This window comes from Salmo trutta, chromosome 27 (assembly GCF_901001165.1).
Source record: "Salmo trutta chromosome 27, fSalTru1.1, whole genome shotgun sequence".
In the NCBI taxonomy this organism is placed as follows: domain Eukaryota; kingdom Metazoa; phylum Chordata; class Actinopteri; order Salmoniformes; family Salmonidae; genus Salmo; species Salmo trutta.
The window spans coordinates 39914063-39941916 of NC_042983.1; the positions used below are offsets into that span (position 1 = coordinate 39914063).

Here is a 27854-nt window from a genome sequence, read left to right on the forward strand (position 1 = left end):
TTTTGGGGGTTGGTCTCTAATTGGAGGCAGCTGAATCTAGTTTCCTCTGACCATATTTAATTAGTTTTTTTTTTCATTGTGTTTGTGGGTGGTTAATTTCTGTTTAGTTGTCTAACCTGACAGAACTGTGGGCTGTCGTTTTTGTTTCTTTGTTTATAGTGTTCTCAGTTTAATAAATACAAGATGAGCACTAACCACGCTGCGCCTTGGTCTACTCCCTTCAACAGCCATTACAGTTTCCTCCATTATCTTCACAAGGTTCTTTGCTGTTGTTCTGGGATTGATTTGCACTTTTCGCACCAACTTATGTTCATTTCTAGGAGACAGAATGCGTCTCCTTCCTGAGTGGTATGACGGCTGCGTGGTCCCATGGTGTTTATACTTGCGCACTATTGTTTTTACAGATGAACGTGGTACCTTCAGGCATTTGGAAATTGCTCCAAAGGATGAAACAGTCTTGTGGAGGTCTACAATTTTTTTCTGAAGTCTTAGCTGATTTCTTTAGATTTTCCCATGATGTCAAGCCAAGAGGCACTGAGTTTGAATGTAGGCCTTGAAATACATCCACAGGTACACCACTCAAATGATGTCAATTATCAGAAGCTTCTAAAGCCATGACTTTATTTTCTGGAATTTTCCAAGCTCTTAAAAGGCACCGTCAACTTAGTGTATGCAAACTTTTGACCCACTGGAATTGAGATACAGTAAATTTTAAGTGAAATAATCTGTCTGTAAACAATTGTTAGAAATATTACTTGTGTCATGCACAAAGTAGATGTCCTAACCGACATGCCAAAACTATAGTCTGTTAACAAGAAATTTGTGGAGTGGTTGAAAAAACGAGTTTTAATGACTCCAACCTAAGTGTATGTAAACTTCCGGCTTCAACTGTATCGCCGAATTGGTGAGGGCACTAGAACAGTCTGCAGCACCCGGCCTCACCCTACTAGAAGTCAAATGTCTATTGTTTGCTGATGATCTGGTGCTTCTGTCACAAACCAAGGAGGACCTACAGCAGCACCTAGATCTTCTGCACAGATACTGTCAGACCTGGGCCCTGACAGTAAATCTCAGTAAGACAAAAATGATGGTGTTCCAAAAAAGGTTCAGTCGCCAGGACCACAAACACAAAATCCATCCTGACACCGTTGCCCTATAGCACACAAAAAACGATACATACTTCGGCCTAAACATCAGCGCCACAGGTAACTTCCACAAAGCTGTGAACGAGCTGAGAGACAAGACCTTCTATGCCATTAAAAGGAACATAAAATTCAGCATACCAATTAGGAGCTGGCTAAAAATACTTGAATCAGTTATAGAACCCATTGCCATTTATTGTTGTGAGGTCTGGGGTCCGCTCACCAACCAAGAATTCACAAAATGGGACAAACACCAAATTGAGACTCTGCATACAAAATTCTGCAAAAATATCCTCTGTGTACAACGTAAAACACCAAATAATGCATGCAGAGCAGAATTAGGCCGGTAATTTATCATAATGCAGAAAAGAGACGTTAAATTCTACAACCACCTAAAAGGAAGCGATTCCCAAACCTTCCATAACAAAGCCATCACCTACAGAGAGATGAACCTGGAGAAGAGTCCCCTAAGCAAGCTGGTCCTGGGACTCTGTTCACAAACACCAACAGACCCCACAGAGCCCCAGGACAGCAACACAATAAGACCCAACCAAATCATGAGAAAACAAAAAGATAATTTCTTGACACATTGGAAAGAATTAACAAAAAAACAGAGCAAACTAGAATGCTATTTGGCCCTAAACAGAGAGTCCACAGTGGCAGAAATACGTACCAAACAGACTCCACAGAGCCCCAGGACAGCAGCACAATAAGACCCAACCAAATCATGAGAAAACAAAGTAAATAATTACTGACCCAAACTTAAGGAAAGCTTTGACTATGTACAGACTTAGTGAGCATAGACTTGCTATTGAGAAAGGCTGCTGTAGAAAGAGCTGACTCTCAAGAGAAGACTTGTGCACACTGCCCACAAAATGAGGTGGAAACTGAGCTGCAGTTCCTAACCTGCTGCCAAATATACGACCATATTAGAGACACATATTTTCCTCAGCTTACACAGATCCACAAAGAATTCGAAAACAAACCCAATTTTGATAAACTCCCATATCTATTGGGTGAAATACTACAGTGTGCCATCACAGCAGCAAGATGTGTGACCTGTTGTCACAAGCAAAGGGCAACCAGTGAAGAACAAACACCATTGTAAATACAACCCGTATTTATGTTTATTTATTTTCCCTTTTGCACTTTAACTATTTGCACATCGTTACAACACTGTATATTGACATATTATGACATTTGAATTGTCTTTATTCTTTTGGAACTTCTGTGAGTGTAATGTTTACTGTTTACTGTTTATTCACTTTTGTTCATTATCTACTTCACTTGCTTTGGCAATGTTAACATGTGTTTCCCATGCCAATAAATCCATTAAATTGACATGTGAATTGAAGAGAGAGAGAGAGAGAGATAAGGCAGAGGGATAAGGTGGGAGTGGGAGAGCGAGATAAGGCAGAGGGATAAGGCGGGAGAGGGAGAGAGGGGGAGGGGGGGAAAGGGAGAGAGAGAAAGAGTGAGAGGGATGGAGATTGGAGACAGGATAGGGAGAGGGAGAGTACTGTACCAGGGAGAGCCACACTATGCTATTTATAAACTCACACCTCACACAAGAGGACCAAGGAAGGGTCAGGTAGAATAGATTGCCAAGAGTGGTGAACGGTGTGTGTGTGTGTGTGTGTGTGTGTGTGTGTGTGTGTGTGTGTGTGTGTGTCCTCTCACCAGCTCATGGTCCTTGACAGATGTATTTGTAGCCACAGAAAGCCCTGCCTTCCTGGCCTGCAACATGGACTGAAACAGAGGGAATGAAAATGAAAGAGCAGAGTTTTATTATGTACAAATACAATAACTGGGACTTAGTTCATACTCAGATATAACACATTTTAATGTTTTGGATACACTTTTGAATAGGAAGTCACATTTTCATGGGGGAAGGTATGTGATGTTATCTACACACCTTCACATGTGAAAGCAGATCGAGGGGGGGGGGGGGGGGTTCTTCTGCAAATGTGTGAACAGGGGATATGGTTTCTCAGCACTCAATCAATCACATTTATTTATAAAGCCCTTCTTACATCAGCTGATGTCACAAAGTGCTGTACAGAAACCCAGCCTAAAACCCCAAACAGCAAGCAATGCAGGTGTAGAAGCCTGTGTACCAGTCCGTTTGAGTGATCATTCCACTCCTTGACATGACACGGAGTACATGGAGTGGAATGTACGCTTTAACAGGTTCTGGATTTCAGGCTAAAAGGTTTCTATGGATCAGTTGTGTAATGTGAGTCAGACTGTGTGGTTGTCAGAGGACAGATCGTCATCATGTTAGCGGTTCTTAGCGCTTTGAGATGCTCTGATGTGTCCCTGTGTGTCTGGTCTCCCTCCACAGTGGACTGTGTGGTAACCGCATAAACACTCTAAGAGTCTCTCTCGCTCTCTCTCTCTCTCTCTCTCTCTCTCTCTCTCTCTCTCTCTCTCTCTCGACCTGCTAATCAAACAGCTTTGAAACTGTTAGCCGCTCCTGTCAAACTGTTAGCCGCTCCTGTCAAACTGTTAGCCGCTAAATGGCTAGAATGCTCTGAGGAGAAAAACAGGAGACAAACTAAGAGACCACTCTGCCATCGTAATCACGGTCCGTATGAGGTGTGTTAAACGTACCACAGCTTGTGTGTGTGGGAGAAGCGTTGGACGGGATTCTAATTGGAGTGTGTGTATTTGTTAACGTGAAGTAGGTGCCAGACTCGTTTCATATTGTAACAGCAGATTGTTTTTTCCTCTTTTTCGAACAAGAGAAGAGCAGATGGTTACATCACTTGTGGAGTACCATAACACAGTGACTAAAAGCTCAGGTCTACTTTCTCTCTCTACGGGTTGACTGTTGAGCTCAGAGTGTTATTGACTTGTTGTTGTCAATGTGTGCGGCTGTGAGCGTTGTGCAGTCGTGACACCCAGCTTGTGTTTCCCTACTATAGCAAACAGAGAGGATCTGCCCGTCTTTGTCTCCTTCTGTATGTGTATGGGTATTGTAGACTAAATTATGTTGTTAATTGTGTGTACATAATATGTGTGTGTGTGTGTGTATGTATGTGTATGTGTGTGAACATAGCTTCTACTCTTCCATGGTATCATACAGTATTATAATGGCATCTAGACATTCATGTCAATGGGATTGGAAGGACAAATGTCTAAAACCAGGAGGAGAAAGCTCACTGACACTTACCATTGCCTGAGGGAAGAGAGAGCCAGGGCAGGCAGAGGAAGAGAGAGAGAGCCAGGGCAGGCAGAGGAAGAGAGAGAGAGACAGGGCAGGCAGAGGGAGAGAGAGAGACAGGGCAGACACAGGGGGAGAGAGACAGGGCAGGCAGAGAGAGAGAGAGACAGGGTAGGCAGAAGAAGAGAGAGAGACAGTGCAGGCAGAGGGAGAGAGAGACAGGGCAGGCAGAGAGAGAGAGACAGGGCAGGCAGAGAGAGAGAGAGACAGGGCAGGCAGGCAGAGATAGAGAGACAGGGCAGGCAGAGACAGAGAGAGAGAGAGAGAGAGAGAGAGGGCAGGCAGAGGGAGAGAGAGAAAAAATGTATGCACACATGACTGTAAATCTCTTTGGATTAAAAAGGATGCTAAATGGAAAATATATATTACATTTAACACTTAGAAACGTATTAAACTTATCTCTGCTCTGAGAGAAAGGTCAATGTATTTTTCTTTAACAATGTTTCTAAAAACATGTAAATAAGTCACACTTGGAAATACAACCACGAACTTGATTCAATTCTAAATTGCTAATCTTCACAGTGCAGAATACAGCGTGGAAATACACAACCAACACCTGAAACAAGATGCCCTATCGTGTGACGTAAACGGCTGTTCCTGCCGTAACCAACACCTGAAACAAGATGCCCTACCGTGTGACGTAAAAGGCTGTTCCTGCCGTAACCAACACCTGAAACAAGATGCCCTACCGTGTGACGTAAAAGGCTTTGTGCTTATTTTGTAATATATTACTCTACCTTAATAGATGTCTTATTTATCTATTTATTTACTTTCAAAGATATTGTTGTAGGTTTGTCTGAGGTACTGTAAACTCAGGGGTGAAAGGTCAAAATGACAATAGGTAAGAGGGCAGGGTTGAGGGGTCAAAAGAACTCACCAGCTCGCTGACCAGGGGGATAGGCTGTTTTTTGCGGAGGTCAGGCATACTGTCGATCCCAAAGGGCGTGGCACCACTAAACACACACAGTTATAAACAACAAAATAAAAATAAAAACACAGGATCAAATATATTACAGGTTATAATTACAGGATTCCTTTGACCACATGAGTATGTTCAGACACACACACACACACACACACACACACACACACACACACACACACACACACACACACACACACACACACACACACACACACACACAGAGGCAGTGTCACTGACGCAGACTTGGCCCACGTGTGCTTGCTGGGCTCTCCATCTCTGTCTCGACCCTGTAATAGAGGTCAAAGATCAGATGTTTAGCCACTGAGACTGACAGTTCTTATAGAAGTTATAATAATATAGCATGCCCACATTATCTCAGACAGAGAAAGACAAAGCGATAGAGAAAGACACAGAAAGAGATAGATGGAGAAAGAGAGAGATAGAGAAAGAACTAGACATAGAAAGAGAGAGACAGAGAAAGAGAGAGACAGAGAAGAACTATACAGAGAAAGAGAGAGACAGAGAGAGACAGAGAAAAAGATAGACAGAGAAAGAAAGAGAAAGACATTGAATGAGAAAGACATTGAAAGAGAATGACAGAGAAAGAGAAAGACAGAGAAAGAGATACTCATTTAACTCCTTTAATGTTCCCTCAACTATTTAATATTCCCTCAACTCCTTTAATATTCTTTCAACTTTTTTAATGTTCCCTCAACTCCTTTAATGTTCCCTCAACTTCTTTAATATTTCCTCAACTCCTTTAATGTTCCCTCAACTCCTTTAATGTTCCCTCAACTCCTTTAATGTTCCCTCAACTCCTTTAATGTTCCCTCAACTCCTTTAATGTTCCTTCAACTCCTTTAATGTTCCCTCAACTCCTTTAATGTTCCCTCAACTCCATTAACAAGGAAAACAAGAATACCCTGCCTACAGTGGCAACATTATAAAGGGTAAAATCCCCACCAAGAGACAAACCAAATGAAGGAAGCAATGTAGGCAAAACTACTGTACGTGCTGTTACCATGTAACACAGTAGTATAAAATGGTATTAACTCATGAGCAAGAATGGTCAACTTCAAATCACACAAACGTGTTATGAGGACATGCACATAAAGACATTGACTTGAGAAAATAGACCTGATCATCATGTTGACTTCCATCTGAAAGGGAGGGAAGAGAAAGAGAAGAGAGGAGAGAGAGAGAAGAGAAGAAAGAGTGACAGACACAGAGAGACAAAAAGAGAGGCAGAGTCATCAGCTTAGCAGTACAATTAAAATAGCACAACTCCTTCCAGCTGATCCATTAGCAGTAAAAACTGCTGGGAGAAGGATGGTACAGTAGTGATGCTGGGAGGGTGATGGTACAGTAGTAATGCTGGGAGGAGGATGGTACAGTAGTGATGCTGGGAGGAGGATGGTACAGTAGTGATGCTGGGAGGAGGATGGTACAGTAGTGATGCTGGGAGGAGGATGGTACAGTAGTGATGCTGGGAGGAGGATGGTACAGTAGTGATGCTGGGAGGAGGATGGTACAGTAGTGATGCTGGGAGGAGGATGGTACAGTAGTGATGCTGGGATGAGGATGGTACAGTAGTGATGCTGGGAGGAGGATGGTACAGTAGTGATGCTGGGAGGAGGATGGTACAGTAGTGATGCTGGGAGGAGGATGGTACAGTAGTGATGCTGGGGGGTGATGCTACAGCAGTGATGCTGGGGGGGTGATGCTACTGTAGTGATGCTGGGTGGGTGATGGTAAAATAGGCCCCACAGTGAGACTGGGACAGGGATAGGTAGGGACTGAGGTCATTCATATTTAATCATGAAAATGACTCCTACTATTTCCCTTCTTCTTCCTCTTTAATGCCAGCCATACTTTCAGAGGAGATACAGTAGTTCATGCTTTTAATCCAGTAAATGGCCATACTGTCATGGCAGCTCCTAGAATGGCAGGTGATGCATTTCTCCAAAATGGGGCTTAAAACTACAGGATCAGTAAAGAGCCAATTCTCTATTATATACCTTTCATCGGCCATTCTATCTGATTTAATGCCATGTATGTTACGATAAAGAAAATTCTGTATACCCACCCGTCAAATATAATCGTATGTGATATACTGTAATTGACATGGAAGTAAACGGAAGCTTAATTTCATGTATGGTATGAGACAGAAATAATTCACACTGAAGAAGATTAGTTCTGGTGATGAACAAAGCAAAAGCCTTTTTAAAGCTACTGCGCCTCCGCTGACGAAGATGTCTATGGGGTACAAAGTCCACTCAAAATTTTTTTTTTTTTTTTTTTTTTAATTAGTCCAAGGTTAAGCAGCCCCAAAATTTTTTGCAGGTCAGCAGTCACTTGGACTTTCAAGAAGCAAGGTGTAAATGTCCACATCGTCATCATGATGTGGCAAGTGATACATTGAAAACTTGACTGCTGACATGGAAAACATTTTGGGACTGTATCAACAGTGGAGTAATTAAAAGAAAATGCTAAATATTGTTTTTGAGTGGTATTGTCCTTTAAGGAATGTTATTGTACCCCAGAGACGAAATAAAATAAGGGCTTTGATTATCAAAGGTAGTCCGAAAAAGATCTGCGGTTTCTTTGGAAGTGTCGATTTTCACAAAAACAATAGAACAATGGTATGGTGCAGAGAAACAACCCAGAAAACAGCTCTAGATTCTTCAAAGTGATGAGAAACAGTCATAAATGACTGATATTTCAAACATAAGAAGAGGGGAAAGGAGGTTTTACTGTAACTCTACATAATAGACTCTCAAACAGAACAAATGCAGACTGTAACTCGTGATCTGGCCTAAAGAGACAAAAAAAAGCACAAGCGAAGGAAGATGAGGATTCAGAAGACAAAATAAAGAAAACAGTATTAGATAGTTGAACTTTGTGCAACAACGTACAGCACGGAGACGGAACAAAATGAGTAGGTAGATGTGAGAGAATAGAACGAAAAAGAGTTATTCATGCTAATAAGTAAATAACCAGATGATGAACATGTGCTCTTGATCCAGACAGTGCTTTACGAGTAACAGTACGACGGATGGTAGGTGATATCTACCTGGGATGAGGTTGTCCTCCTTGAAGGTGGACATGGTCATGCTGGTGAGCTGGCGCCGTGTCTCCCTCTTCTCCCGCAGGATCTGCTGGAAGGTCCTCAGGCACTTCAGCCTCCGCACCTCCCTCTGGCTTATCTCCAGGGGGTGCTCCTCTGCTTTCTCTGCCTTTCCCGCTGCATCTCTTGCTGCCTCGCCTTCTGGGGCTGCAGGTGTATCTGGGACTTCTGGGTCTTCTGTGTCGGGCTGTGGCAGCGACAGTGGTGGGGGTTCATCTCCCTGCTCCTCCTGGGATGCCGGCTCCTCAGCCGAGAAGGAGAGTGAGAGGGACTCTACAGTGGTGCATTGTGATAGAGAGATGTTCCGAGTGGGGGTGTGTGTTGGGCCCTGAGGCAGAGGAGAGGCTCCTTTTTCTTCTGCCTCTGCATTGTGTGGGGAGACCATAGGCTCTGGGCCAAGTGAAGCAAGGTCTAGGCCTGTTTGGGAAACGTCCTGTACGGAGTAAGGAAGGAGAGAAGGTCTGTAATGGTCATCCTGAGCCTGTTGGAGGCCGTCGATGACCTCCTCTGGCAGGGTTTCACCTGGGCAGGGGTCTGAGGAAGCAGAGGAGAGGACACAGGTCTGGGTTAGTCTCTCTGTGTCGTCCAAGGCCCCAGGGTCCAACCCATCCTCTTGTGACGTTTGGGACATATCTGAGTGGGGTAGGTTTGTTTGAGACTCCACCAAAAAGCTTGTGGGCTCAGTCTCATCTCCAGGACTCTTGTCAGTTCCGGGTCCTTCCAACTTGCGTAGTGCCTCCCGCAGGGCGGAGCTGAAGTCCAGCACGACTCGCCCGATCCGCTTCACGTTAAAACCAACGTTTTGGATCTCTGCGCTGTTTGGGCGTGGGAGGTGCCCTGGCATAACTCCTTCATCTGTACTAACCAATGGCATGTCTGTTTCAGCCACAGTGGGCTGTCTCAGTAAGGAGTTCACAGCCCAGGTACAGGTCACCTCTGTAAACTCTTCAGTCATGTCAAGCTCATGGCCAGAATAGTTCTCCAGGTAACTGTCGACTTGGCAGTCAGTTGTGTAGCTGAGATCTGTGGGGGGAGCTGTGTAGCCATAGCTCTCCACTTCTTCAATATGTCCTTCCACTGAGTGGTAACCAGAGCTCTGGGGAAATGAGCAATCAGCAGCACCCTCGTATCCCAGGCTAGGGTACTCTGAGTGGGTGTCCGTAGGAACTTTAGTCCCATGCTGTTGTTGCAGCCTCCGTCTATGGCAGCGCCACTCCTCGCGACTGGAAGTGCTGGCGGGGGAGTTGTAGTGTAGTCCAGAGGAGTGGAGAGAGTGGAGGTCGGAGCTTCCTGTGGAGGACTGGCCCAGGGTACCAGTACTATACCCTTCTGAGCCCCTATACTGATCCCAGCTCCCTGTCCCCTCCAAACAGGCAGGGTCCTCTCCTTCCTGCTCTTCCAGACTCCTCTGTCTGGAATAACATTGTTCTTCACACCATATAGTCTTCCCAGTCCCACCATGTTGTTGGCCACCACCACCCCAGCTCTCCACCCCACCACCCCGACAACCACCTCTAGCAACACCACGCCCTGCACTGTGGCTGGATGAGGGTCTCTCAAGGTCGGACTCTGAATTGATGCTGTGTCCTGAGGACAGGGAGCTGGTGCTGGGGAAGTCCTGGTCGTCCTGCCGTTCCAAGTAACCACAGATCAGTTTCCTGACCATGGTGGGCTCTGGGATGCTGTGTTCCGACAGCTCATCATCCTCCTGCTGCTGGCCGTCAGGCTCCACTAATTCGGTACCTGGCAAGACTGTGGTAGACTTCTCTTCTAACGTTGGCAAGTGGAACTCCACTGGAGTCCCGTGGATGCTGTGGCGTTGGCTGAAGACGGACGGTCGGCAGACATTGGAATCTGAAGGCACCATCTGCCTGCCTAAACAGCCGTAAGCGCTGACAGGCCTCTGGTGGGAGGTGAAGGAGGATCCGTCACTCCCTCCTGCTGCCCCAGACCAAGCCCCATCTCCTGGACTGCCACTAGCCTTGTTTCCTGAGCGAATGCCCTCTATCTCCAGGAGCACAGCATCCACACAGGAAGACACCTCCTCTACAGAGCCACGCACGGATGAAAGGTAATCTCGCAGGTCTGAGATCTCCTCCTGGATTTTGTTGATCCCTCTCAGCTCTTTCAGAATGTGCTCGATGATGGCACTAGACTCCTCTTCCTCCTCCTCCTCCTCCTCGTCTTCTTCTTCCTCGTCCTCCTCCAGCAGAGTATCGTGCCGTGTTCTGTTGAAGTTGTAATCCACATAGTCACCCATAGAAACAGGTCTCTTTTGATCCGCACGGGTCTGACCGAAGTCTGCCTTCCCTCCTGCTGCCCCTGCCTCTGCGGCAAACCTTGAGCTGTTCCTGTTTGGGTTAATTCGGTTCTGGTGTCGGGCTTCTCTTCTCTGTTCTGGAATGGTCCGGATACCTGCCGGGATTATCCATTTCTGGTGTTTGGGTGTTCGTCTCTTTTCCGGGACAGTCCTAATCCCGTCTGGGATACTTAATTGCTGCTTCCCTGGAGATTGGCTGCTGCTGTTGTGCTGCAGAGTGCAAGGGATCCTGACACAGCCCTCTCTGTTCAGCTCCACCTCCCCAACGCAGGAAGCCCCAGACACCCCTCCATGTGCCTTACAGTTGGGGATCCTCGAGGAGCAAACTTCCTGTCTGGGCCCATACCTCGCAAAAATATTTGTGGCCTCCTTTCTCTTCTCCTGTCCCTCTCCTCCCCCTTCCTCCTCGATCCCAGCATAGTAAAGGTCTGGGGCGGGTAGTTCCTGGCCGGATCCTTGGAGCAGGCGGTGGATCTTCTCCCGAATGACAAGCGCTACCCTGGGGTTGGGGGCCCTCTTTTTGCGAACCCGTTCCTTGGTGTCCCCTTTGGGTGCACCGGCTGTTCCGTGTTGCCCATTGAAGCGGTTCTTGGAGAACATCTTCCCGGGACAGAAGCAGAGGCCCCTAGCCTTAGTTATCCCTCCCACATTGTTGCTGGAGTCACATTAAAAGAAGAGGCCGGCATCTAAGTCCGAGAGAACAGATTCATGGGTGCCTATTCAGCTGCACCTACTAGGAACTTTAGTTCATGGCTGTAAAGACACAAAATCAAGAAACAACACATCTTTACTTCAACAATGTGATTATAAGATAATATTAAGCATATGATGAATAGCATAGGAAAGCCATGTGACTCCAGTCATTTATCTGTACACATTTCCTCTCCTTTCCCATTGAAGCAACAGTGGAAGAGAAATAATATATCATCGGAACTGAAAAACCACTGCTCATTTAGTTCCAATGAAGCAGAAAAGACAAGAACAGGAGGAAGTTGTAATCCATAGCACACTAGATAAATGCTGCATAAATACTTTCTATGTATAGCAGATGTGTTCCGTTCACAGAGTTCCGTTCTCTCCATTAATGGAAATTCACAGGAGCAATTGGGCTCAAATACCTTGCTCTTGGGATTCTAATTAAGTAAGTAATGCACCTAATTCTTAGAATCTCCTCTGTTATTAATTCATTATATTGCTACTATGCCATTAAATGCCTAAAGGCCCATTCTGAAAAGGATCGAGCAGAGGTCACTTAAATTTTGTGACGAGGGCGGTATTGGTTTGGCCATGGAATTGGAATTCATTTATCTGAGTAGCTAATTGAATTTCAGAATGTAATTGGAAAAAGGTAGAAGAATATTTCATAATATCGTTTTTATTATTAAATGTTATTCTACCTTTTTCACATTACATAATGAAAAACATGCCATCCTGGAACTACTGTATCTGGCAATATGAGAAATATGACACATGTACCAACATGGAGTCAACGGAATGTGGAATCTGATGAATTGCGTTCTGTGTTCTGTGTTCCGTGTTCCTATGTGTCTTCTACTCAACCCTCCCCCAGGATCCCTCTCACAAATATGAGAGGAGAAGTTCTGAAATATCTTTCCTCTGTTCAGTTGAAGCCTGTCTTCCCCTGGGCCTTAATGGCCTTTTAATTGCCTTGACTACAGTAGTAATTGCAAATCCTGTAACTAGGCAGGTCCTTCACAAGCTAGGTAAGCTCCTTCGACTGACACAGATGAAAACGCGCACGCTACATATCCAATGTTCCTCGGATTAACTGTATTGGATGCAACACAGGACACAACTTTAAACTGTCATAGACACGATTACCAACCTTCTCACACAATCTCTAAGGGACAGGGAGAAATCAGGAGCGAGCACTTTTGAAGTGGTCTTAAATGAAAGGTTTTGTTGTGTGCCACTGTAAAGCCTTAGAGTTGAGCATCTCTGTGTGCTGCCATGTTTGATGCCCATCTCTGACTGGTTTATTGATTGGGCTTATTATTGAAGTCACACTTGGTAAACACGCTATTCAAACTAAATAAGCTGACCATCCAAAATCAGGACACATAGTGTGTGTGTGTGTGTGTGTGTGTGTGTGTGTGTGTGTGTGTGTGTGTGTGTGGTGTGTGGTGTGTGGTGTGTGGTGTGTGTGTGTGTGTGTGTGTGTGTGTGTGTGTGTGTGTGTGTGTGTGTGTGTGTGTGTGTGTGTGTGTGTGATGTGTGATCTACAGCAGTGGGAGTTAAATGTCCCGTTTTTGCAGCCGCATTTCTGGGTAACAATTACGTACCTTACTGTGATTGTTTTCATTAAAATGGTAAAAAAAAAAAAAAAAAAAAATTGCTTCTTAGCAAAGATACATTTCTGCCGCAAGAATTTTGCTAGGACTGTCTGGGAGTGGTCTGAGTGGGGATGGAAAACTGACAACTAGCTGTTATTGGCAGAGAGTTTTGGAACTCTCTTTCTTATTGGTCTATTAGCTAATTTACCACATGATGATGTCACCATGGAAGGCCAGAACACCATCCCTGCAATTCACTATTTTCAAACAGCTCTTAAAAAAAGGGCATTATCATAATTTTCACAATGACAACAGGTGGAAATTATTGGCAATTAGCAAGACACCCCCAATAAAGGAGTGGTTCTGCAGGTGGTGACCACAGACCACTTCACAGTTCCTATGCTTCCTGGCTGATGTTTTGGTCACTTTTGAATGCTGGCGGTGCTTTCACTCTAGTGTTAGCATGAGACGGAGTCTACAACCCACACAAGTGGCTCAGGTAGTGCAGCTCATCCAGGATGGCACATCAATGCGAGCTGTGGCAAGAAGGTTTGCTGTGTCTGTCAGCGTAGTGTCCAGAGCATGGAGGCGCTACCAGGAGACAGGCCAGTACATCAGGAGAATATCTCACGGGCCGTAATCAAATGGTGAACGGGCCGCTATCCAAACCCAGAAACTTTCTTTGGCTCATCCTCTTCCTGTTGTACATCAATGACTTAAATGCAGCCTTTTCATGGGACCTTTTTCTTTATGCTGATAATTCTGCACTTCTTTTGTCCCACAAGGATTAGGCAGTGATTGAAAAAATCCAGAGTGCAGAACTTCAAAATGGTAGTAAATGGTTATCTGAAAATAAGCTGTCACTTCACCTGGGGGAAAACTGAGTCAATCTGGTTTGGATCCAAGAACAAATTAGGGAGATCCCCTGCCTTTAATGTCATGGTGGGGGGGACAGTGGTTACTGCCAAATATATTGTGAACTACGCTCTTAGAATTAGTGGTGACTCGAGGAACCCTGGCAATCCTTGCTAGTTGCTAGTCAATGTTTCATATTTGCACCTTTGGTTAGTTGAGGGGTTCTTGGAGGAACCTTTAATGGTTCAATGTAACATTGTGTGGGACTAGAAATAACAAAAAAATAAGATAACTAATGTAAAATATACTGTGTCTCTAAAATGGATATTATTTTTAAATAATCTTGAAGTAGAAGCCTAAGTATCGCTGTCCATTAGTTTACTCCAATTAGGGGAGGGATTGTAGGGCTAGTGGAAAACAATAAAGAGTAATATCAACAACAAAAAAAGATATATTTACCCCAAAATATAAGTGGGTTTGGATATGATGATCCAGACAATTACATTGATAGAAGCCACAAGTTATCTGCAACATTAAAGCTGATCTACCCACATTTCATTTTAAAATAAAACAAACGTGTTCCTGGAGTGGAAGTGTGGCTTAGGAGGGGCAAGGCTTAAAAATATATCTATTTGGAAACTCGTTAGAGTAAATGTCTTTCCTGTTCATCTTTTCTGCTGTATTGCCATCACATGTTAAGGTTGAACAGTTTTAAAAGAAGTGTCCGTTTTGCTCAAGAACCTATGCAAATCACAAAGTTGGAATAATTACCATTTTATTACTTTATGTAATCAGAAATGTTAATATTATTCATATTATATTAAAGAATATGTCATGTGCATACATTTACAAGAAACATTTACATTTTCAGTGTACAAATGTAACATGATGAACGGGAATGACATTTCTGCTAACGGGTGGCCATAAAGAACTATCTGAAAGCATTGCCTCCAATAAGCCACACCTCCAATCTGATAGGCTGCCACTTGTACAATATATTATTAAAAATGTTTAAAAAATGAACCCCTCCCATCACAAAAATTGTATTGTTTGAACTTTTACACAGGGGCTCCTCTGAGACACTTTTGAGGGGGGTTCCTCTGAGACCCTTTTGAGAGGGGTTCCTCTGAGACCCTTTTGAGAGGGGTTCCTCGAGACCCTTTTGAGAGGGGTTCCTCTGAGACCCTTTTGAGAGGGGTTCCTCTGAGACCCTTTTGAGAGGGGTTCCTCGAGACCCTTTTGAGAGGGGTTCCTCGAGACCCTTTTGAGAGGGGTTCCTCTGAGACCCTTTTGAGAGGGGTTCCTCGAGACCATTTTGAGAGGGGTTCCTCGAGACCCTTTTGAGAGGGGTTCCTCTGAGACCCTTTTGAGAGGGGTTCCTCGAGACCCTTTTGAGAGGGGTTCCTCTGAGACCCTTTTGAGGGGGGTTCCTCGAGACCATTTTGAGAGGGGTTCCTCGAGACCCTTTTGAGAGGGGTTCCTCTGAGACCCTTTTGAGAGGGGTTCCTCGAGACCCTTTTGAGAGGGGTTCCTCTGAGACCCTTTTGAGAGGGGTTCCTCTGAGACCCTTTTGAGAGGGGTTCCTCTGAGACCCTTTTGAGAGGGGTTCCTCGAGACCATTTTGAGAGGGGTTCCTCGAGACCCTTTTGAGAGGGGTTCCTCTGAGACCCTTTTGAGAGGGGTTCCTCGAGACCCTTTTGAGAGGGGTTCTCTGAGACCCTTTTGAGAGGGGTTCCTCTGAGACCCTTTTGAGAGGGGTTCTTGCCCTGGAAAGGTTTTGGATATGGCAACTCAAGAGGTTTTTCCAGGCACCTACACTTCTAAGAGGGAGACCTTTGATGTGAGTTACATAGTCACCTACCTGGTGAGAGTATGGTCTTAAAAGTTCTAACTAAGGTTTCTGACTAGGAAATCCCGATTTCTGGTTAGAAAAACTCTGCCAACACTGGCAGGGAACCTTGTGCAGTGCCATAATTACTTGACACATTGGAAAGAATTAACAACAAAAAAACAGAGAAAACTAGGTTGCTATTTGTCCCTTAATAACAGAGAGTACACGGTGTGTCACGAAGTCTACCGAAGGTGGCTCCTCTCCCTGTTCGGGCGGCGCTCGGCGGTCGTCGTCGCCGGCCTACTAGCTGCCACCGATCCTCTTTTCCTTTTCGTTTGGTTTTGTCTGGTTTTGTGTTGCAGCTGTTTTTAGTTTAGGTATTAGTGGGGTATTTAGTCTTGCTGTCTGGGTTTAGTTTTTTGTGCGGGATTGTTCGTTTGTTGCTTTTCGTGGGGTTTATGTGGGGTGTTTTAGTTTTCTACAGTATTTTTGTAGAGGACGTGATTTCTGTTACTGGACTGCGCTCCAACCGCTTTAGGTGGACATTGTTATTTTTGTCTGATACTGTTTTTCCTTGTTTATTTTTCACATTTGGATTTTGTGTGGAATTAGGAAAATAAACACCCTACTCCGTATATGTGGTCTCCTGCGCCTGACTTCACCCCCATCACTCTAGTGAGCCGTGACACAGTGGCTGAATACCTGATCACCATGACTGACCCAAAAAGAAAGAAGCTTTGACTATGTACAGACTCAGTGAGCGTAGCCTTGCTATTGAGAAAGGCTGCTGTAGAGAAGAAAGAGAAGACAGGCTATGTGCACACAGCCCACAAAATGAGGTGGAAACTGAGCTGCACTTCCTCCTGCCAAATGTATGACCATATTAGAGACACATATTTCCCTCAGATTACACAGACCCACAAATAATTAGAAAACAAATACAATTTCGACAAACTCCCATATCTTTTGGGTGAAATACCAAAGTGCGCCATCACAGGAGCAAGATTTGTGACTTGTTGCCACAAGAAAAGGGCAACCAGTGAAGAACAAACACCATTGTAAATACAACCCATATTTATGTTTATTTATTTTCCCTTTTGCACTATAACTATTTGCAATTCTTTACAAAACTGTATATAGACATAATATGACATTTCAAATGTCTTTATTCATTTGGAACTTCTGTGAGTGTAATGTTTACTGTTTACTGTTTATATATATATATATATATATACACTGCTCAAAAAAATATAGGGAACACTTAAACAACACAATGTAACTCCAAGTCAATCACACTTCTGTGAAATCAATCTGTCCACTTAGGAAGCAACACTGATTGACAATCAATTTCACATGCTGTTGTGCAAATGGAATAGACAACAGGTGGAAATTATTGGCAATTAGCAAGACACCCCCAATAAAGGAGTGGTTCTGCAGGTGGTGACCACAGACCACTTCACAGTTCCTATGCTTCCTGGCTGATGTTTTGGTCACTTTTGAATGCTAGCGGTGCTTTCACTCTAGTGGTAGCATGAGACGGAGTCTACAACCCACAAAAGTGGCTCAGGTAGTGCAGCTCATCCAGGATGGCACATCAATGCGAGCTGTGGCAAGAAGGTTTGCTGTGTCTGTCAGCGTAGTGTCCAGAGCATGGAGGCGCTACCAGGAGACAGGCCAGTACATCAGGAGACGTGGAGGAGGCCGTAGGAGGGCAACAACCCAGCAGCAGGACCGCTACCTCCGCCTTTGTGCAAGGAGGGGCAGGAGGAGCACTGCCAGAGCCCTGCAAAATGACCTCCAGCAGGCCACAAATGTGCATGTGTCTGCTCAAACGGTCAGAAACAGACTCCATGAGGATGGTATGAGGGCCCGACGTCCACAGGTGGGAGTTGTGCTTACAGCCCAACACCGTGCAGGACGTTTGGCATTTGCCAGAGAACACCAAGATTGGCAAGATTCGCCACTGGCACCCTGTGCTCTTCACAGATGAAAGCAGGTTCACACTGAACACGTGTGACAGACGTGACAGAGTCTGGAGACGCCGTGGAGAACGTTCTGCTGCCTGCAACATCCTCCAGCATGACCGGTTTGGCAGTGGGTCAGTCATGGTGTGGGGTGGCATTTCTTTGGGGGGCCGCACAGCCCTCCATGTGCTCGCCAGAGGTAGCCTGACTGCCATTAGGTACCGAGATGAGATCCTCAGACCCCTTGTGAGACCATATGCTGGTGAGGTTGGCCCTGGGTTTCTCCTAATGCAAGACAATGCTAGACCTCATGTGGCTGGAGTGTGTCAGCAGTTCCTGTAAGAGGAAGGCATTGATGCTATGGACTGGCCCGCCCGTTCCCCAGACCTGAATCCAATTGAGCACATCTGGGACATCATGTCTCGCTCCATCCACCAACGCCACGTTGCACCACAGACTGTCCAGGAGTTGGCGGATGCTTTAGTCCAGGTCTGGGAGGAGATCCCTCAGGAGACCATCCGCCACCTCATCAGGAGCATGCCCAGGCGTTGTAGGGAGGTCATACAGGCACGTGGAGGCCACACACACTACTGAGCCTCATTTTGACTTGTTTTAAGGACATTACATCAAAGTTGGATCAGCATGTAAAGTGGTTTTCCACTTTAATTTTGAGTGTGACTCCAAATCCAGACCTCCATGGGTTGATAAATTGGATTTCCATTGATTATTTTTGTGTGATTTTGTTGTCAGCACATTCAACTATGTAAAGGAAAAAGTATTTAATAAGATTATTTCATTCATTCAGATCTAGGATGTGTTATTTTAGTGTTCCCTTTATTTTTTGAGCAGTATATATATATATATATATATATATATATATATATATATATAGAGAGAGAGAGAGAGAGAGAGAGAGAGAGAATTTAATGGAGGGAGATGAGAGAGAGCATAAGAGTGAAAGAGAGATAGAGGGATAGAGAGAATGTGAGTGAGAAAGAAAAAGAGAGTGATGCTTGTGTCTTTTTCTGAGGCCAGCAGAAACACAGACAGGTCTGTCTAACGCACCTGTGTCCAACTCCTTCCACAGAAGGCCAAGTGTCTGTGGGTTTTCGCTCCACCCTTGTACTTGATTGATGAATTAAGGTCACAAATTAGTAAGGAACTCCCCTCACCTGGTTGTCTAGATCTTAATTGAAAGGAAAAACCAAACACCCACAGACACGCCGTGAAATTAGTTTGACACCCCTGGTAACGGCATGGTAGAGACTGATGGACGCCAACAAAGTGTGGTCTCTAAACATAAATATATCAGGGATGAACACTCCTCTGGACGCCATGGCAACACAGTGCCAGGTCCCCGTGGCCGAGAGACAGAGCTTCAGCTAACTAAAGAACGAGAAGCGGAGGAGGAGAGGAGGAGGAGAGGAGAAAGATGGGATCACAGCACAGCTGTGGTGGGAGGACGAGTTCAGCGACTCCATCTGTCACAGCTGCCATTAACGAGAGAGAGAGACAGAGACAGAGGGAGAAAGAGAGAGACAGAGAGAGAGAGAAAGACAGAGAGGGAGAAACAGAGAGAGAGACAGAGAGAGATAGACAGAGAGAGGGAGAAACAGAGAGAGAGAGAGTACAGGTGAGAGCGAGGAAATTAGAGATTAAGAGAGAGGAAGACAAGGGAGAGAGCAAGAGAGAAGCATAGCAATTGAGTGAAAGACAAATATAGGTGGAGAAAAATGAAATGAAAAGACAAGAATAATGAGAGAGAGGAAGGAGGGTAAAGACTAGCAGAATGATAGAGAGGAAAGAGGATAAAGACGAGCAGAATGATAGGGAGAGGAAGGAGGATAAAGACTAGCAGAATGATAGAGAGGAAGGAGGATAAAGACGAGCAGAATGAGAGAGAGAGGAAGGAGGATAAAGACGAGCAGAATGATAGGGAGAGGAAAGAGGATAAAGACGAGCAGAATGAGAGAGAGAGGAAGGAGGATAAAGACGAGCAGAATGATAGGGAGAGGAAGGAGGATAAAGACGAGCAGAATGATAGAGAGAGGAAAGAGGATAAAGACGAGCAGAATGAGAGAGAGAGGAAGGAGGATAAAGACGAGCAGAATGATAGGGAGAGGAAAGAGGATAAAGACGAGCAGAATGATAGGGAGGAAAGAGGATAAAGACGAGCAGAATGATAGGGAGAGGAAGGAGGGTAAAGACTAGCAGAATGATAGAGAGGAAAGAGGATAAAGACGAGCAGAATGATAGGGAGGAAGGAGGATAAAGACGAGCAGAATGATAGAGAGGAAAGAGGATAAAGACGAGCAGAATGATAGAGAGGAAAGAGGATAAAGACGAGCAGAATGATAGGGAGGAAGGAGGATAAAGACGAGCAGAATGAGAGAGAGAGGAAGGAGGATAAAGACGAGCAGAATGATAGGGAGAGGAAGGAGGATAAAGACGAGCAGAATGAGAGAGAGGAAGGAGGATAAAGACGAGCAGAATGATAGGGAGAGGAAGGAGGATAAAGACGAGCAGAATGAGAGAGAGGAAAGAGGATAAAGACGAGCAGAATGATAGGGAGAGGAAGGAGGATAAAGACGAGCAGAATGAGAGGGAGAGGAAGGTAATGACTAGTAGAATGATAAAGAGAGCAAATAAGAAAAAAAGAGAAAGTACAGGAGACAGTTATCAGCTGAAAGCCAGTCCCTTCAACAGACAGTTATCAGCTGAAAGCCAGTCCCTCTAGGAGACAGTTATCAGCTGAAATCCAGTCCCTCTAGGAGCCAGTTATCAGCTGAAAGCCAGTCCCTCCAGGAGACAGTTATCAGCTGAAAGCCAGTCCCTCTAGGAGACAGTTATCAGCTGAAATCCAGTCCCTCTAGGAGACAGTTATCAGCTGAAATCCAGTCCCTACAGGAGACAGTTATCAGCTGAAAGCCAGTCCCTCCAGGAGACAGTTATCAGCTGAAATCCAGTCCCTCTAGGAGCCAGTTATCAGCTGAAATCCAGTCCCTACAGGAGACAGTTATCAGCTGAAAGCCAGTCCCTCTAGGAGCCAGTTATCAGCTGAAATCCAGTCCCTCTAGGAGACAGTTATCAGCTGAAAGCCAGTCCCTTCAACAGACAGTTATCAGCTGAAAGCCAGTCCCTCCAGGAGACAGTTATCAACTGAAATCCAGTCCCTCTAGGAGCCAGTTATCAGCTGAAAGCCAGTCCCTCCAGGAGACAGTTATCAGCTGAAAGCCAGTTCCTCCAGGAGACAGTTATCAGCTGGAAGCCAGTCCCTCTAGGAGCCAGTTATCAGCTGAAAGCCAGTCCCTCTAGGAGCCCGTTATCAGCTGAAAGCCAGTTCCTCCAGGAGACAGTTATCAGCTGGAAGCCAGTCCCTCCAGGAGACAGTTGTCAGCTGGAAGCCAGTCCCTCCAGGCAACATTTATCAGCTGAAAGCCAGTCCCTCTAGGAGCCCGTTATCAGCTGAAAGCCACTTCCTCCAGGAGACAGTTATCAGCTGGAAGCCAGTCCCTCCAGGAGACAGTTATCAGCTGGAAGCCAGTCCCTCCAGGCAATATTTATCAGCTGAAAGCCAGTCCCTCCAGGCAATATTTATCAGCTGAAAGCCAGTCCATCCAGCGGACAGTTATCAGCTGAAAGCCAGTCCCTCTAGGAGCCCGTTATCAGCTGGAAGCCAGTCCCTCTAGGAGCCAGTTATCAGCTGAAAGCCAGTCCCTCCAGCGGACAGTTATCAGCTGAAAGCCAGTCCCTCCAGCGGACAGTTATCAGCTGAAAGCCAGTCCCTCCAACGGACAGTTATCAGCTGAAATCCAGTCCCTCTAGGAGCCAGTTATCAGCTGAAAGCCAGTCCCTCCAACGGACAGTTATCAGCTGAAAGCCAGTCCCTCCAGCGGACAGTTATCAGCTGAAAGCCAGTCCCTCCAGCGGACAGTTATCAGCTGAAAGCCAGTCCCTCCAACGGACAGTTATCAGCTGAAATCCAGTCCCTCTAGGAGCCAGTTATCAGCTGAAAGCCAGTTCCTCCAGGAGCCCGTTATCAGCTGAAAGCCACTTCCTCCAGGAGACAGTTTTCAGCTGGAAGCCAGTCCCTCCAACAGACAGTTATCAGCTGAAAGCCAGTCCCTCCAGGCAATATTTATCAGCTGGAAGCCAGTCCCTCCAACGGACAGTTATCAGCTGAAATCCAGTCCCTCCAGCGGACAGTTATCAGCTGAAAGCCAGTCCCTCCAGGAGACAGTTATCAGCTGGAAGCCAGGCCCTCCAGGAGACAGTTATCAGCTGGAAGCCAGTCCCTCCAACAGACAGTTATCAGCTGGAATCCAGTTCCTCCAGGAGACAGTTATCAGCTGGAAGCCAGGCCCTTCAGGAGACAGTTATCAGCTGGAAGCCAGTCCCTCTAGGAGACAGTTATCAGCTGGAATCCAGTCCCTCCAGGAGACAGTTATCAGCAGGAAGCCAGTCCCTCCAGGAGACAGTTATCAGCTGGAAGCCAGTCCCTCTAGGAGAGTTATCAGCTGGAAGCCAGTCCCTCCAGGAGACAGTTATCAGCTGAAAGCCAGTCCCTCCAACAGACAGTTATCAGCTGAAATCCAGTCCCTCTAGGAGACAGTTATCAGCTGGAAGCCAGTCCCTCCAGGAGACAGTTATCAGCTGGAAGCCAGTCCCTCCAACGGACAGTTATCAGCTGAAAGCCAGTCCCTCCAACGGACAGTTATCAGCTGAAATCCAGTCCCTCTAGGAGCCAGTTATCAGCTGAAAGCCAGTCCCTCCAGCGGACAGTTATCAGCTGAAAGCCAGTCCCTCCAGGATTCCACGATTGCATTTTTTTATTAGCAAAATCACAATTTCCCCCATTATATGTGAGGGCTTACAAATTTGACCAATCACCGCACTACTCCACATAAAGTAGTCATATCATCGCTATATTATTGCATACAACTGACCCATCACTGCTGTACAAAAATAGGGCTCATCATTTCAACAAATCAACGCACATTCACCACATAATTTTGACAGGCACTTCATCCGGGTGGACTGAGCTACAGAAAGGGGGAGGAGTGGCCATATATGTAAAATCTATTTTCATGGCGTCCCAATTTTTAATTAGAAATGTTCATTTCTGTTCATAGACTACAGCTCAGTGTTCAACACTATAGTGCCCTCCAAGCTAAGGTTACTGGGACTGAACACCTTCCTCTGCAACTGGATCCTGGACTTCCTGACGGGCCGCTTCCAGGTGGTGAGGGTAGGCAACAACACATCCATCACGCTGACCCTCAACACGGGGGTCCCTCAGGTGTGCGTACTTAGTCCCCTCCTGTACTCCCTGTTCACCCACTACTGTGTGGCCGTGCACGACTCAAACACCATCATTGCCGATGACAAGACGGTGGTGGGCCTGATCATCAATGACCATGAGACAGCCTATAGGGAGGAGGTCAGAGACCTGGCAGTGTGGTGCCAGGACAACAACCTCTCCCTCAACGTCAGCATCTACTCCCCAGTGCTTCTGTCCAGTTAAGACATTAGCATTTACATGACGCACACTCACGAACAGAAGCACACATGCCTGCACGCTCGCATGTACGCACACACAGCAATAAAACTTACATACAGTACCAGTCAAAAGTTTGGATACATCTACTCATTCCAGGGTTTTTCTTTATTTTTACTATTTTCTACATTGTAGAATAATAGTGAAGGCATCAAAGCAATGAAATAACACCTATGGAATCCTGTAGTAACCAAAAAAGTGTTAAAAAAAATAAAATATATTTAGTATTTTAGATTTTTCAAAGTAGCCACCCTTTGCTTTGACAACAGCTTTGCACAATAAAGAAAAATCCTGGAATGAGTAGGTGTGTCCAGTAAGCTAAGTACAACCACGTCTGCCACCACGAAACTGTGTTTGTGATATTAAACAGATTGCATTGCAATGTAAAGTATTTCCAGTTAAAGTCACTTTAGTTATTAAGAGAGCTGGAGAGTAACAAGCAGAGAGCTTCATCGGCTTCATTCAATAGAGGAGATAGTAGGGTGGATGGGGAGAGGGAGTGGGGTAGTTGTAGTGTGTATGTAATCACTCTACCAAACAAATCAAATAAGTGGGCTCCCCTCCACCGTTCCACCCCTCCCTTCATCCTTTCCTACCTTTCGCCTCCTCTCCTCTTCCTCCCTGACAGCACACAACCGTTCCCTGAGTATTCTGTTCCATGTTTGGCAGCATGTGACCGCTAGCTAACGGGACCAGCGTGATGCTAATTGATTTATCATCTCTTTGCCATCCAGAGACGTCCAATCATCTTTCTGGTCCCATGTAGACCCCTGTTCCTTTCAGGAGGATGTAGTCCTGCTCTCCCATTAGGAGAGGATAACGAACACCAAGGCCGAACTCAAAACTCTCTTTCCCAGGATTAAAAACAATGAAAGGAAGCAAGGCTTTTTGACGGCTAGCTGGTAGCTGAGAGAGAAGAGAGAAGCCTCCTGACGGTCAGAGAAGGTAGTGCCTTCAGCTGTATCCCTACTCCTTAAAGACTTCTGAATCCTTCAGTTCATTTGGGGCCTAGCCGAACTAGGCTAGGTGAACCGAACGAGTGTGCTCGCATACTACATTAAAAGACCTTTGCTTGAATTGTATTTTTTTTAAAGTGTCAAAAAGTGTCAACCTCTCCCTGACTGAGTCTGTAATGCCTACATGTTTCAAGCAGACCACTATAGTCCCTGTACCCAAGAAAGCGAAGGTTACCTGCCTAAATGATAACTGCCCCGTAGCACTCGTTTTGGTAGCTATGAAGTGCTTTGAAATGCTGGTCATTGCTCACATCAACACCATCATCCCGGAAACCCTAGACCCACTCCAATTCGCATACCGCCCCAACAGATGCACAGATGATGCAATCGCACTCCACACTGCCCTTTCCCACCTGGACAAAAGGATAACCTAAGTGAGAATGCTGTTCATTGACTACAGCTCAGAGTTCAACACCATAGTGCCCTCAAAGCTCATCACTAAGCTAAGGACACTGGGACTAAACACCTCCCTCTGCAACTGGATCTTGGACTTCCTGAAGGGCCGTCCCCAGGTGGTAAGGGTAGGCAACAACACATCTGCCACGCTGATCCTCAACACGGGGGCCCCTCAAGGATTCGTGCTTAGTCCCCTCCTGTACTCCCTGTTCACCCACGATGTCGTGGCCAAGCATGACTCCAACACCATCATTAAGTTTACTAACGACACAAGAAAGGTAGGCCTGATCACCGACAACGATGAAACAGCCTATAGGAAGGAGATCAGAGACCTGGCAGTGTGGTGCCAGGATAACAACCTCTCCCTCAACGTGAGCAAGACAAAGGAGCTAATCATGGACTACAGGAAAAGGAGGGCCGAACACGCCACATTCACATCGACTGGGTTGTAGTGGAGCGGGTCGAGAGTTGCAAGTTCCTTGGTGTTCACATCACCAAAAAACTATCATGGTCCAAACACACCAAGATAATCGTGAAGCAGGCACAACAACAACTTTTCCCCCTTAGGAGACTGAAAAGATTTGGCATGGTCCCCAGATCTTCAAAAAGTTCTACAGCTGCACCATCGAGAGCATCCTGACAAGCTGCATCACCGCTTGGTATGGCACCTGCTCGGCATCCGACCGTAAGGTACAACAGAGGGTAGCGCATACAGCCCAGTAAATCACTGGGGCCAAGCATCCTGCCATCCAGGACCTACACTACAGTTCAAAAGTTTGGGGTCACCTAGAAATGTCCTTGTTTTTGAAAGAAAAGCACATTTTCTGTCCATTAAAATAACATTGAATTGATCAGAAACAGTCAGAAACAGTGTCGACATTGTTAATGTTGTAAATTACTTTTGTAGCTGGTAATGGCAGATTTTTTATTCAATATCTAAGGCCCATTATCAGCAACAATCACTCCTGTGTTCCAATGGCACATTGTGTTAGCTAATCCAAGTTTATCATTTTAAAAGTCTAATTGATCATTAGAAAACCTTTTTGCAATTATGTTAGCACAGCTGAAAACCGTTGTTCTGATTAAAGAAGCAATAAAACTGGCCTTTTTTAGACTAGTTGAGTATCTGGAGCATCAGCATTTGTGGGTTCGATTACAGGCTCAAAACAACTAGAAACAAAGACCTTTCTTCTGAAACTTGTCAGTCTTTTCTTGTTCTGAGAAATGAAGGCTATTTCAATGCAAGAAATTGCCAAGAAACTGAAAATCTCGTGCAACGCTGTGTACTACTCCCTTCACAGAACAGCGCAAACTGGCTCTAACCAGAATAGAAAGAGGAGTGGGAGGCCCTGGTGCACAACTGAGCAAGAGGTCAAGTACATTAGAGTGTCTAGTTTGAGAAACAGACGCCTCACAAGTCCTCAACTGGCAGCCTCATTAAATAGTACCCACAAAACACCAGTCTCAACGTCAACAGTGAAGAGGCGACTCCAGGATGCTGGCCTTCTAGGCAGAGTTCCAACTTGCTGTTTATTATCCTATGCAGGGTCACTTTACCCCTAACTGAATGTACAAATTTCCTCAAGTAACCTGTACCCCCGCACATTGACTCAGTATCGGTACACCTTGTATATAGCCTCGTTATTGTAATTTTATTGTGTTACTTTTTATTACATTTTTTACTTTAGTTTACATAGTGAATATTTTCTTAACTCTATTTATTGAACTGCATGGTTAGTTAAGGGCTTGTAAGTAAGCATTTCACGGTAAGATCTACGCCTGTTGTATTAGGCATATGTGACAAATACAATTTGATTTTGATTTGATAGTAATTTTTGTCCATCTTGAGATGCCATAGCCAGTATACACTTCCTCAAAATAGCCAGAATTAGAACTCAAGAAATCATTCATTAATTTTGATGCTTTGTTGAGGACATCTTTTCAATTTTACATCTAACTAAGATGTTTGGTGTAGTATTTGTCAAGAGACAAAACGTGGATGAAAACAACATGTCTCTCGTTGAATGACAACAACCACTCCATTGAAGAATCCCTACTGTTGACCAATCACCAACGCAGGGTCGTAGACTTCGGGCTATTGACTTCGGCTTGCCTTGAGAGAGAATGTTATGTCCACAAACTGCAAAAACAAACTGCAAAAAAAAAGATTCTGCACGTACTGTCCTGAACTGTTTCGAATTGGAAGCATGCTGATGCCTTAACCATTCCACGTCTTGTATCAAAATGCATTGTGGGATCAGATCTGCATCCACACCAGTGATGCCGGTGATGAGATTGACATGCTATGATCAAATACAGAACGTCCTTTTAAACCCCAGTGTTATCAGGCTCAACCGTTATTCTATAGGGCCCTTTCAAATCTGGTTAATTTTTTCCTAAATTCCATTTTGTACGTTTAGTTTTTACAGGTTTTGGTTTCTTCCCTGTTTTTTACAGTTTTTTTCTCTCAAAATCACACTTTTTTTAATAGAAAAACAACAATGGATGTTTCAATTCCACTACAATGCTAAAATCAGATCAGGAGACCACTTTTGAGGTCTTGGAAAAATATAATACATTTTTATTTTTCGGTGTAGATACCCTTTAATTCCATTGTAGATACCCTTTAATTCCATTGTAGATACCCTTTAATTCAACTGCTGTGTCAGCAAGAGACTTGTTTGTTTAGCTGTGTTTCTGTAGCACACATGTAATTGCAGAACTCTACGTTGCCTCTTCAGAAAGTTGAAGGAAAAAAACGAATCACTGACGCATTTTTACCATGTCTTATGATAGTCTTGGGCATATCAGTCCATTTTCAAATAAATGCAATACATTTATTTGATTTTGATACTAAGTTCAATACTTTTTAAAATATTTTTTAATTCCGTTTTATTATCTTGATTCCGTGATTTTGTCCACATTCTCCGCATCGCAAATTTTTATAGTGCCCTACTTCTAGCTGGGAGACTAAGACAGTTCCATGGAAGGAGACATACAAACCCTGATACAATAATCAGGTCAGTTCACCTCAGGTGGCTATAGTCTGGACCGTTCTGAGCTGAACAAATCAATAACAAGCAAAGAATAGAAGTCATCCTTCTCGCTCTCCCTTTCAGTCTGCCAACACAGATCAGAGTGATCTCCCTTTATCTCTCCCTTTATCTCTCCCTTTATCTCTCCCTCCCTTTATCTCTCCCT

The 27854-nt window shown here is 45.0% G+C and overlaps 1 protein-coding gene across 3 annotated transcripts in view; it reads right to left on the reverse strand.

Moving 5' to 3' along the window:
• Window positions 1-27854, reverse strand: part of LOC115165021 (protein unc-13 homolog B) — a 108501-nt gene that overhangs the window by 74828 nt on the left and 5819 nt on the right. For 2 of the 3 annotated variants that reach the window (XM_029718035.1, XM_029718033.1), the window contains exons 2-6: window positions 8367-11493; window positions 6431-6453; window positions 5513-5580; window positions 5246-5321; window positions 2823-2891 (exon numbers count right to left, since the gene is read on the reverse strand). In XM_029718035.1, the coding sequence (XP_029573895.1) occupies window positions 2823-2891; window positions 5246-5321; window positions 5513-5580; window positions 6431-6453; window positions 8367-11340 (3210 nt within the window). In that variant the 5' untranslated portion in view covers window positions 11341-11493. The remainder of the gene's footprint in view (window positions 1-2822; window positions 2892-5245; window positions 5322-5512; window positions 5581-6430; window positions 6454-8366; window positions 11494-27854) is intronic. The other variant, XM_029718034.1, reaches the window with a different exon arrangement.